The sequence below is a fragment of the Tricharina praecox genome (genome assembly GCF_024521635.1).
Source record: "Tricharina praecox strain CBS 144465 chromosome Unknown BZA05scaffold_1, whole genome shotgun sequence".
NCBI classification, from domain to species: domain Eukaryota; kingdom Fungi; phylum Ascomycota; class Pezizomycetes; order Pezizales; family Pyronemataceae; genus Tricharina; species Tricharina praecox.
Window position 1 is genome coordinate 184,425 of NW_026250403.1, and position 11,054 is coordinate 195,478.

At 53.9% G+C, this 11,054-nt stretch overlaps 4 protein-coding genes across 4 annotated transcripts; 2 read left to right on the top strand and 2 right to left on the bottom strand.

The window, feature by feature from the left end:
- Positions 1–199: 199 nt before the first annotated feature.
- Positions 200–1,345, top strand: BZA05DRAFT_329363 (Rhodanese-like domain-containing protein; the record flags this gene model as incomplete). The annotated part of the gene is made up of 4 exons (XM_051480487.1): positions 200–872; positions 929–952; positions 1,008–1,230; positions 1,288–1,345. 4 exons carry the CDS (start codon positions 200–202, stop codon positions 1,343–1,345), a joined length of 978 nt encoding a protein of 325 aa, XP_051343966.1.
- A 918-nt stretch (positions 1,346–2,263) lies between these two features.
- On the top strand, positions 2,264–4,120 carry BZA05DRAFT_1148 (uncharacterized protein). The gene is made up of 6 exons (XM_051478618.1): positions 2,264–2,634; positions 2,776–2,798; positions 2,885–2,922; positions 2,986–3,128; positions 3,191–3,374; positions 3,445–4,120. The coding sequence occupies exons 1-6, from the start codon at positions 2,402–2,404 to the stop codon at positions 3,805–3,807; spliced, it is 984 nt and encodes a 327-aa protein (XP_051343967.1). The 5' UTR covers positions 2,264–2,401; the 3' UTR covers positions 3,808–4,120.
- A 50-nt stretch (positions 4,121–4,170) lies between these two features.
- BZA05DRAFT_427840 (DAHP synthetase) lies at positions 4,171–6,319 on the bottom strand. The gene is made up of 3 exons (XM_051486076.1): positions 5,958–6,319; positions 4,882–5,902; positions 4,171–4,825 (listed from the first exon to the last, which is right to left on the bottom strand). The coding sequence occupies exons 1-3, from the start codon at positions 6,067–6,069 to the stop codon at positions 4,516–4,518; spliced, it is 1,443 nt and encodes a 480-aa protein (XP_051343968.1). The 5' UTR covers positions 6,070–6,319; the 3' UTR covers positions 4,171–4,515.
- A 182-nt stretch (positions 6,320–6,501) lies between these two features.
- BZA05DRAFT_345467 (putative DNA mismatch repair protein Msh6) lies at positions 6,502–10,995 on the bottom strand. Its single transcript, XM_051481175.1, has 9 exons — positions 10,441–10,995; positions 10,333–10,382; positions 10,124–10,280; positions 8,891–10,065; positions 8,737–8,844; positions 8,131–8,687; positions 7,556–8,069; positions 7,058–7,504; positions 6,502–6,997 (listed from the first exon to the last, which is right to left on the bottom strand). Exons 1-9 carry the CDS (start codon positions 10,673–10,675, stop codon positions 6,770–6,772), a joined length of 3,471 nt encoding a protein of 1,156 aa, XP_051343969.1. The 5' UTR covers positions 10,676–10,995; the 3' UTR covers positions 6,502–6,769.
- Positions 10,996–11,054: the final 59 nt, after the last annotated feature.

Sequence of the window (11,054 nt, forward strand, 5' to 3'; positions counted from 1 at the left end):
AGCTAAACATCCGGAACCAGACAAACAGATTTGCCGTCAACCATGGGCGTGAAAAATGCGAGTGGCTTTGAATGACTGCTGCTAACGTAGCAGGACTTGGCAGCGACGCCGTGTAACCAACACCGGGATGTAGCTGACAGCTGCCCCACCATCGTCTGCATAGAAGCTCGCCTTCACCGACTCAATCCACACAGCCCTAATGTCGCTCCCCCGACTCCTCCGCGCCTCGAAATCCTCCCCGCTGCCCTTCTCCCGCCCCTTCACCGCCATGTCCACTCGCAGCCTCAGCCGCTTCATTGTCAACCCCACCGAGCTCTCCACAGCGCTGCACAACCCCCCACGCAACTCCAAAATCATCCCGCTCTCCGCCGAATGGTACCTACCCAACGATTCACGCAAGGGCCGCGCCGAATTCCTCAAGCTGCGGATCCCCGGCGCGCGGTTCTTCGATCTCGATGCTGTCAAGGGCGACTCGCCATATCCGCACATGCTCCCTGATCCCCAGACCTTTGCCAACGCCATGAGCGAGCTCGGGATCACCAGGGAGGATACGCTCGTCGTTTATGATTCCCCGCATATCGGTATATTCTCGGCTCCGCGCGTCGCGTGGACACTAAAGGTCTTCGGGCACCCCAGGGTGCATCTGCTCAATAACTTCAAGTTGTGGGCGGCCCAGGGACTGCCGACGGAGAGTGGGGAGGTGAAAGAGTGGGAGAAGACGGAGTACGCTGTGCCACAGATGGATTACAGTGTGGTTGTCGACTTTGAGGAGATGGTGACGCATGCGGAGATGGGGACTAAGGAGGGGGTGGAGATTATCGATGCAAGGCCGAACGGGCGGTTCCTTGGAATCGATCCGGAGCCGAGACCAGGTTTGGGGCCCCATGGAGTGGTGGTGGGATGGATTAAGGCTGAGACTTGTGCATAGGGCTTTCATCGGGGCATGTTCCAGGTACGGCTCAACTACCGCTTCTGCGAACTACTCCGCTAATGTCGCCTACTCTCAGGCGCGGTCTCGATTCCATTCAGTGAGCTGGTGGATCCTGTAACGAAAACCCTCAAGACTGCGGCAGAGCTGCACACTCTCTTCCTCGAGAAGGGAATCGATGCGTCGGCGAAGACCGACAAGATCTTGATGTGCGGGACGGGTGTCACTGCGGTTATTGTGGATGCTGCGTTGGAGCTGGCGGGTATCGAGGGGAAAAGGAGGATCTATGATGGATCGTGGACGTGAGGCTCCCTAGTGTCTATGGTCTGTGCGAGCGTGTGATGGCTGACTTGGAATAGTGAATGGGCCCAGCGGGTTGACGAGAAGTCTGGCTTGATCGTCAAGAAGCCGCAGTAAACGACGCGGCAGCTAGATGATAGTGCATACAAAATTTGCTTTTGGTGTCCAGAGACTCGCAACTCCGGGTGCAAATGCATAGGGTATGTAGATACTTACCTAGACGGGTAGAATTGTCGTTGCGACAGCGTGGGGGCGATGGCGAAGAACCGAGATGCTCAGCCTGATTCGCCAGCTGAGACCAATGGTAAATCACTTGCCACGCCGGAGCCGCGAACAGCCAGCAGCCGCTCGTTGAGCACAGACAACCGGATGTCTCGGACTCGGCCACAGCTCCGATTCCCCGTCCCTCCACCAGACGAGTGAACAGAATCTTGGGAGACTCTGGGGCTTGGTACTCTAGCCTTGGCTCTCCCGGGGGATTAAGCCCATCATCCAGGTGCTCAACAACCAAAGAAGATGGAATCGAAGACTTTGCGTAGGCACGGTTTGCACGGTCAGGAGTCACTAACCACCGGCGAGCATTTGCGGCCGTGATTCTTGTGGTGGTGAATTGTTGAGTAAACAATGGTCGGCGCAACGATCATTGATGGAGTAACTGTACCGAGACGCTAACTCGGCTGCCCCCAATGTTTTGTTCTCTCGTCTGTCGCCACCACGCCCCGACTTGCCCCACATCGAAAATAAAGAATTCACCAATAACCATCTCACAGGGAAGCCTCTTCATTTGGCTCGAGATCTACCCCGGGGCCATGCCTAGGCGAAGCATCTGTCCAGCGCGCTATTACCAAACGCTAACTTTACACCCGGCCCATGCCGGTAGCCAACTCGGACGCTAGACATCCTTCGAGCTTGGCGAGCTGCTCGGCGTTGGTTTCGGCGGTGGGCGGGGGCAAAACCCATTCGACCACCAAGTATCCACAGGAAAACTCCCCTAATAATGCCTGAGTAGACCCCTTCTGGGGAGGTGTGAGGGTGAACAGCCAGAAGAAGGATCAGAGGAAGCAGAAGAAGAAGAAGACGACGAAGACCCTCAGTCACTCACTAGCCAACCCTCAACTTTCACACTTCCCTACACTCCCTTCTTCTACTTCCCCCCCTCCCGAAAAAAAAAACATGCCAGACGTCGATACGGAAATTACGCACTTGGATCTTGCCATCTCGTCGATAGCTTGGGGATTCACACTCGGCTTTGGATTCCTGACAACGTGGGAAGCGATAAAGCAGACGACGCGCGCGCGCAATCCGCTAAAGTCAGTCTACATATGGCTCGTGTGGGGCGAGATCCTTGTGTGCTTCTGTATTGGCATCATCGTCTATATGCTGTTTTCTGGGTTATATAAGGTTAGGTGAGCATAGATATCCCGTTTCGCTGGCTGGCTGGCCGGCTGGCTTAGAAATAGATCGGCCTTCCCCCCCCCTCCCCCGTTCACCCCCCACTTCCCCCCACACTCAGTGTGAATGGCAGACTAACGGGTGTCGACCGACAGCCTTGTGTTCTTGATATCGCTGTGTACGTCTCCCGCCTCGGCCAACCATCCGATCCGACATTCAAGTTTAGTTCTGTCCGTAGGGGGTGTCCGTGCTAACCAACTACAGTGACATTATGGGCCCTCAAACTCCATTTCATCGTTCAAGTTCGTTACATACCCTTCCTTCATCCGATGGGCACTATAGACATACATGCTGACCTATATAAGATCATCATCAACCGCATCAATATAATCGGCATCGACCCCGACTTTGGCGTTAAGCTGAAATGGGGCACCGCCATTATCATCCTCCTTCTGAACATCTCGGTGTTCGTCATCTGGATACCTGCGCAGCTGAATGTTTCGCCCGTGTATGTTCTCCCCTCACAATCATATGTATCATGGAGGTTGGCGGAGAGCTGACAAAACGCAGATTCGTACGAATCAACAACGTCTGGGACCGCTGCACAAAGGTGATCTACCTGGTAGTGGACGTAGGCCTTAACTGGCTATTCGTCCGCACCGTCAAGCGCCGCTTAATCGACCACGGCATCGGCAAGTACGACAAACTGGTCACGTTCAACATCCGGATCATCTTCATCTCTTTGGCCATGGATGTGCGCATCCCCTCCCCCCCCCCCCCCCCCCCCTTCCCCACCCAGCGCGGTAGCTAACCACCACATGTAGCTCCTAATCCTCGGCTCCATGAGCCTCAGCAACCCGTTGGTATACGCGCAGATCCACCCGCTGGCATTTATCGTGAAGCTGCGGGTCGAGCTCTCGATGGCCAAGCTCATCCGCAAAGTGGCGGTGCAGAAGCTGGGGCCCTACAACAGTCCGTTCGACATCTCTATTGGCGGCGGCGGTAGCGGGGGGATGAACCTTACCGCGCAGCTGCCGGAGGCGCCGGATTCCGCAAAAACGGCGGATCCGAAGGTTAACGAGATGTATACTAGTACCCGTGCAACAGCACCAGAGGACGCGTGGATGTTTAGAGATGATGATAGTGTCGGCAATGAGAGCTGGAAGAGGGTGTTGTCGGCTGTGTAAATGGGTGATGATGGGACTTGGTTATGGGACTTGGTTTGGGCTTGGGTTTTGGATTTGGATTGGGTTGAGATTCGATGCAACTTTTTTTTATATACTTTTCACGTGGGCAAGTATGTACATTTTTGGCTGGATATAACTCCTTACTGTGAGGTGCTGAATGGCTGTTTTTATCTTGGTTTCGTCATTCTGTAGGTATTCGACCAAGTCGGGCCCAAACTCTCGTTGCCCTTTTCTTTTCTTTCCATTTCTATCATTCTGTGTTTACAATTCTCGTGGCCACGAGCCAAAGCGAGAGGTCAAGATTGTAGTACGGTTTGGAGTGAGAATTAATGACTATGGTTCGTGGTTCCAAGTAAAAGTCATCGTATTCTCAACCGCCGCCCGGCTACCCAGAATGAGAAAACCCCTCACAATTCTCAATGCTCATCTTCAGATTTTATTGCGTCGTCAACATTCATTCATTCCCATTCCCATTCTCAAGTCGTTATCATCAGCTACTAGCAATATCATACAGATCCCCCAGATTGAGAAAGCATCGCAAACGCTCCCATCGATAATCCCCCATTGCCCCCCCCTCTCCTCCCGCGGACAACAGGAAAAGCCTTATGGAAAGCAAGCAAGCAAGCAAGCAAGCAAGCAAGCAAGCAAGCGCAAACACAAACCAGCCCAACCCAACCCCACCCAAACGCAAATTACTACCACCAGATTTTACATCTTCCCCTCCCTGTAGTACCCAGCAATCAGAAACGCCGCTTCAAGAGCCTGTTTATTATTCAGTCTCGGGTCGCAATACGACGTATAATTGAGGTAGAGGTCCTTATCGGTGAGGCCCTGTGAGCCGCCAACACATTCCGTGACCGGGTCGCCCGTGAGCTCGAGGTGGACGCCGCCCAGATTCGAGCCGTTGTCCTTGTGCACCTTGAGCGCCGTGGTCAGCTCCGATATGATCGAGCTGAATTGCCGAGTTTTTACGCCGGAATCGGAGGAGCGCGTGTTGCCGTGCATCGGGTCGCATTGCCTGGGTGGTGGTTAGTGGGAGGGAGGGTTTACATAGTGGGGGTGGGGGGGGAGTACCAGACGACGATGTGGCCAGAGTTCGCGACGGCCTTGATGTGGCCCGGTAACTTGTCGGCGACCTTGTCGCATCCATACCTCGTGATGAGCGTGATCTTTCCGACCTCCTTGTTGGGATTGACGATATCCAGGAGCTTGACCAGCTCTTCGTTCTGCATGGTCGGGCCCACCTTGATACCGATAGGGTTCTCGATCCCGCGGAAGAACTCCACATGCGCCCCGTCGAGCTGCCTGGTCCTGTCACCGATCCACACGAAGTGGCCACTGGTGTTGTACCACTTGAGTTTTCCGTCCTTGGGATCCTTCAACTGGCGCGTGAGAGACTGCTCATACTCGAGGAGCATGCCCTCGTGTGAAGTGTAAAGATCCACGCTGCCGAGCTCGCTCGAATTATCCGCGCCGATAGTGTGCATGAAGCGGATGGCGTCGTTAATGGAATCGACGGTGCGCTGGTACTGTTCCTTCGTGTCGTCGTCCTGGACGTGGCTGAGCGTCCACTCGAACGGATGGTGCAGGTCCGCAAAACCGCTCGTCAGCTGGGCCCGCACATAGTTGAGCGTGGCGGCGGAGTGAAAGTACGCCTCGACGAGTCTCTTCGGGTCCGGGATCCTCTGGTCGTGCGCATAACCGTTGATGTTGTCCCCGCGGAAACTCATGATTTCGGTTCCGTCCTCCAGCTTCTCGATCATGGAGCTGCGAGGCTTCGCGAACTGTCCGGCCATGCGGGCGATGCGGACAACGGGGATGTTACCGCCCCAGATGATCACCAGGGACATCTGCAGGAGCAGCTTCATCTTGGAGTCGATCTGCGAAGGGGAGCAGTAGTCGAACAGCTCGGCACAGTCGCCACCTTGGAGGAGGAAGGCTTTGCCCAAGGCAACTTGCTTGAGGCTGGAGCGGAGCTTGTTGATCTCCGCCGGGGTCACGAGCGGAGGAAGGGTCTCGAGCTTCTTGAAGGCGCTCTGGGCCGCATTGATGTCGTCGTAGATGACTTGCTGCCGAGCGGGCTTCGATTGCCAGGCTGAAACGATGGTTAGTGATTGAAATTCAATGGGGGTTGGAAAGGAAGTCCTTACAGGTAGGAGACCACTCGGCGGTCTGTGCAGGAGCTGTAGGAAGCTTGGGATTGACGTTCTCCTTGTTCTTGCCCTCACCGCCGAGAGGGAACTGAGGCGGGACGGTCGTCATGGCTTCTTTTCTTGAGGAAGGAAGAGGGTAGATGGGAGATTGAAGAAAGCTGGAGGAGGAAGGTTGGTGGGGTTAAAGAAAGCTCAAGGAGGAGGGTGGGTTGGTGGGGGTCGAACGAAGGTGTTTACGGGAATGAAGGAGTGGAAGGTTGTCACGGCAAAGAATGAACCAAGAACGGGATGACTCGTCTGCATTTGGGCATCATGCAATTGAGCCGCCATCCCCTTGCATGGGGTTTCGATTTCCATTTCCAGAACGACATCCATCAGTCAGTGCAACCACCTGTGACATGTGCCGTATAAATGTTCACGTGGATGGAATTCCGAAAGACGCTGTTATAGTGCAACCGGTTCTAGCCGCCCGGTCGGCGGCGGGGACCGACGGGACATCGGGGCCGTTGTTTGATGAAGTCAGAACCCTGTCACCACTCATCCTCACCGTAATAATCAGGAAGAGTTCCCGTGAGGTGTAGATTCAGCTTCAGAGGACTTCCAGAAGAAGTTATACCTATGTTGTTACAACTCATAACAATGCCAAGCGCCCAGCAAAATGTAACAGATAGAGTAAGTAATGCCAAACAAAGTACTAACAGACCAAGTGTACGAACAAGACGGAAAATTACAGGCACAGTAGTGAAACCTATTGAAACCTATTGAGCATCAAACGAAATACAGTTATCTGAACGTGAAGAGGCGGCCGTTCACAAAGCCTCAATGCTGCGCTCGATGGCAGCCATGGCATCAGCGCTCACTTCTTCGTCAGAACAGAGGAGGAGGGCAATATCGCTCTGGACACCTAGCGGGATGTAAACACCAGCACGAGCTGCCTCGAGACTGTCCTTCAGCTTGGAAGTGTGCTCGAACAGACGCGCAGCTTCCTCGGCTCTGTCGATGATGCGCTTGTTGATTCCACACTTGGCAGCGCAGTGCTAAAGAACGACTCATTAATACACACGCAAGGGATGGAAGTCGAAGGATAGATCACGTACCATTCCGAACGACCCCTCAGCAACACCTTCCTCAAGCTTGTACAAGAACGTGATGTCACGGATATTGTTGTCAACATCGATCTTCATGCGGCAAGGGCGAATCTCGGAGTGAGTCGAAAACTCGGTCGCGAGAGAGTGGTAATGGGTCGCAAAGTATCCAATACATCCAATGTGAGTAGCGATGTGGTGAAGAACCGATTGCGCCACTGCAACACCGTCGTAGGAAGAAGTTCCGCGACCGAGCTCGTCCAGAATCACTAGTGAGCGTGGCGTGGCATCTGCTAGGATCTTCTTCGTTTCGGTAAGCTCAACGAAAAACGTACTCTGCGCCGCGAAGATGTTGTCGTTCGCTCCCAGGCGACTCATGATACGGTCGATGGGGGTGAGTCGGGCGGACTCGCAGGGAACGTAGCATCCAATCTGCGCCATGATGACAGCGATGCAACTCTACGAACCAATTTAGTATCATTTCTCATCAATCAAAGGAACCGATCTCACCATCCGTAAAACGGTAGACTTTCCAGCCGCGTTCGCTCCGGTAAGAAGGGTGATCTTCGGACGATCCCCTCCGAGCTGGATGTCATTTGGAATGAAGTTATCAACGTTTGTAGTCATGCAAGGGTGGCGAAGCTCCTTGAAGTCAAGAACAGTCCTCTTGTCATTGACAAACGTGGGACGGCAGCTGGTACCACCGAGTGAAGCCGACGCCTTGGCCAGACCGATCAAACAGTCGAGCTGAGCGACGACCTGAACGGCCAGAAGCCAGTTGTTGTACTCCTCGTCGAAACGTGCGTAGAAACGGCTAGCCACCTCCTTGACGATCTGACTGTGAGTTTCTTGCGCTTCCTGCAGAGAACGCACAAGCTTCCTGGTCTCAGGGGTGTAGTAACGCTTCAGCTTGACAGTTCCTGACATTTGCTGCCAGGTCTTGGGCAAGTTCTTCGTATACTTGACAGGAACCTCCAGCACGTAAATCTCCTTACCACTATCAATATACCTCATCTCCGGACACCTGCAGACGCCCGCATTGTCAGTAACTACATCAATATGCCGATGCGAAAGTGTCGATATACCTATATTCTTTGCTGTACTTATCGCGTACTTGATTCAACTGCAAGATGATATCTTCGATGGTGTCCTGTGATGCGTCGAAGTCCTCCTCGACGCCGCTCTCCGGCACGAGAACACCATTCTCCTTCACCTTCTCACGATCGAACGCAGTTGCCCACGGTTTCAACAGTGCCTCCAAATCCGGCATCTTCGACAACAGCTGGCCGATCAGGCCTTCTCCGGAACCATAGAGCTTGATCTCCTCGACTGCGCTCTGGATGCGTTCAAAGCCCTCCAGAACACGAAGAAAGTCGACTGCGCGACTGCTACCAGCGTGAACACGCGATATCAGACGTTCTAGATCAGGTAGCTTGCTCAATTGAGACGTAAAAACGTCGCGGAAAGTGTCATTAGCGTTGAGAGCGTCAACGGCGTCGAGACGGGCGTCAATCTTGGCAGGATCCAGCAGCGGGTGGCAAACCCATTGCTTCAGCATCCGCTTTCCGAAGGGCGTGATGCACTTGTTGAGGATTGGAAACAGAGTCCCAGTGGCAGAACCATCGTACGAGTTGGCAAATATCTAATGCTGTCAGCTTTTAACCAACCAACAGTGGGGATGGAAGCCTTACCTCGAGATTCAGCAACGTCTTTCCGTCCAAAACCAACGAGGTGGCCTTCCGGATGGGGTCGTAAGTCTGGAAATTCTTCAGGGTCATGAGTTCATGATCGATTTTGAGCTATTCCTATTAGCGATAGTCAGGCACCACGGACAAGAGTACACACCGATTGCAAGTAGCACAATAGTGCGCCCATCGCCGACATCGCGAGTTGCTTGGACACCATACTGTGCAACACATCCGGCCATTCACCGTCGTCCTTTTCGAAATAGCCGCGCGAATTCACCTCCCGCACAGTCGTCGAGGCGTCCCAAAACTCCTTCTCGGGCTTGAGCTTGTTCCAGATGGTTGTCACGGCAGTATTGTTCTTCAAGATGCGAATAGCACGTTTCGAGATGGCACCCTTCTCGAGAATCAATTCCTTGGGGCGAATCTGTGCAACGAACGTCTCGAACTTGGTCAAGTCGACGTCATCCACAAACTCGGACAACGAAAAGGAACCTGTGGCCGTGTCGACAAACGCGATTCCAAACGACGGGGTTTCCGTCGAGTCGTCCTCCTTGATGGCAACGCAGAAGGTAGACATTTCATCCTGAAGCATGGCCTCCTCGACCAGAGTTCCCCCGGTCAAAACACATGCAAGTTCTCTCTTGATGATCGAATCTCCTTTGGAAGATTTCCCGCCCTTCTCGCGCATCTCCTTGCCGAGGGCAGTTTCTCGCTGATCAACCCTGGCAATCTTGTGTCCTTTCGCAACGAACTGCGATGCCCACATCTCGAGACTCGACTCTGGCACTCCGACCATCCTCATGTTGACACGGTCCGTGAGCTTGAGGTCGAACTCTTGGTGGCCAATCGTCGCGTCGTCCTCGTACAGCTCATAGAACTTTCCTTTCTTGAAGAACACCACCGTATCGTACAGCTTTGACTTGATCTCCCAGTATTGCTTCTCAAAGGGGCTGAATCTGGGCCACTGCTCGGACGGAATGAAAAGAGTCCGAGGATCATAGTCCGGATGATCAGGGCGATTTTTGTCTGCGTCTCGCACGTCCACGAGCCAGTGGTATCTCCCTGCTTCCTTTCCGCCCTTGTTGGAGTTGGTAGCGTTCTGTCTCGGAGTCCCCTTGTTGGCCGACGGGGTCCATGCTTTCTTATCACCACCGGGCGTGAAAGCGAACCGCGACGTAGCCGGAGTAAGACCAGTAGCAGCGCTCGACCTCTGAGGCGTCTGGCTCGAGAACTTTGAAAGCGTCTTGCTTGGGGTTCTGCTCGGAATCTTCCCGCGCTTCCTCTTGCCGCCAGAGAAACCGTCGTCTTCGTCGTCGTCGGGAACTACAAAATCTACGGATGGTTTAGCCACAGAACCCGCATGTCCACATGTAAGTGCAGGGACGCATACTGTCATCGTCGACCTCTGAGACATTGCCTCCCGCGTCGTTGAAGTCGTCGTCGTCAGAGTCGAGGGCAACCCGTCTTCTGCGCTTCGGTGCCCTCATTGGGATATCCTCGTCGTCGTCGCTGAGCTCCTCGGCACAAGTTCTGGCTTTCGTAGCACGCTTATAAACATCAGCAATGGGTCCAAGAAAGTTCCGGTGGCAATGCACTGACCCGTCCACCAGCTGGGCTCGGAGGAAGAATAGGCAGATTGGTCCGAGCATCTATGCGTCTCAAGTCAGCACATCATTCTCTCACCCACGCACCATAGGGTTTTCTAACTCTGTTTGCCAACCGAAGGCGGAGCAACATCCCTTCGGCGAATCGGAGAAGATGGAAGGACGGGATCACTAGACGGCGCCGGAGTATCTTCGAATTGTCCCTTAGGAGTAGCTGTGCCCGCCTTCTTGCCAAAGAAGGAATGCAGCGACTTCTGTTTCGGCACGGATGCCAATGTCTTCTTGACGCCCTTTGTTGCAAGGCCTGGGGAGGGCTTAGCAGGTATTTTTCCTGCCATGATTATTTCTCAATGGGCAGTGGAAAGATTTTTGTATGGGGTAGGAGGGGAGTGGATTAGATTGATTGCTGTGCAGGTGACAGGGCCAGGGAAGTGAAGGTGAGGCAATGGAGGAAGGAGGAAGGCGGAAAGAGATGGAGACGGAAATGTGTGATACTTGGCACGCCGCCTTCCTCAATTTACGCGGTAGGGACGTGACAGCGCGTTGACCAGGGGACTATCTGCTAGTAGTTAGCCTTTGGGAGCCTTTGTTTGCAGGGGCCTGGGCGCCGGGATTTTTGCGTTACGAGGGACCTGCTGTGTGACCACGGACGGGACGCGTTGTTGACACACCTATTACTAGTACAAATGTGGAGTCTGGACGAGTGATATCTACTAT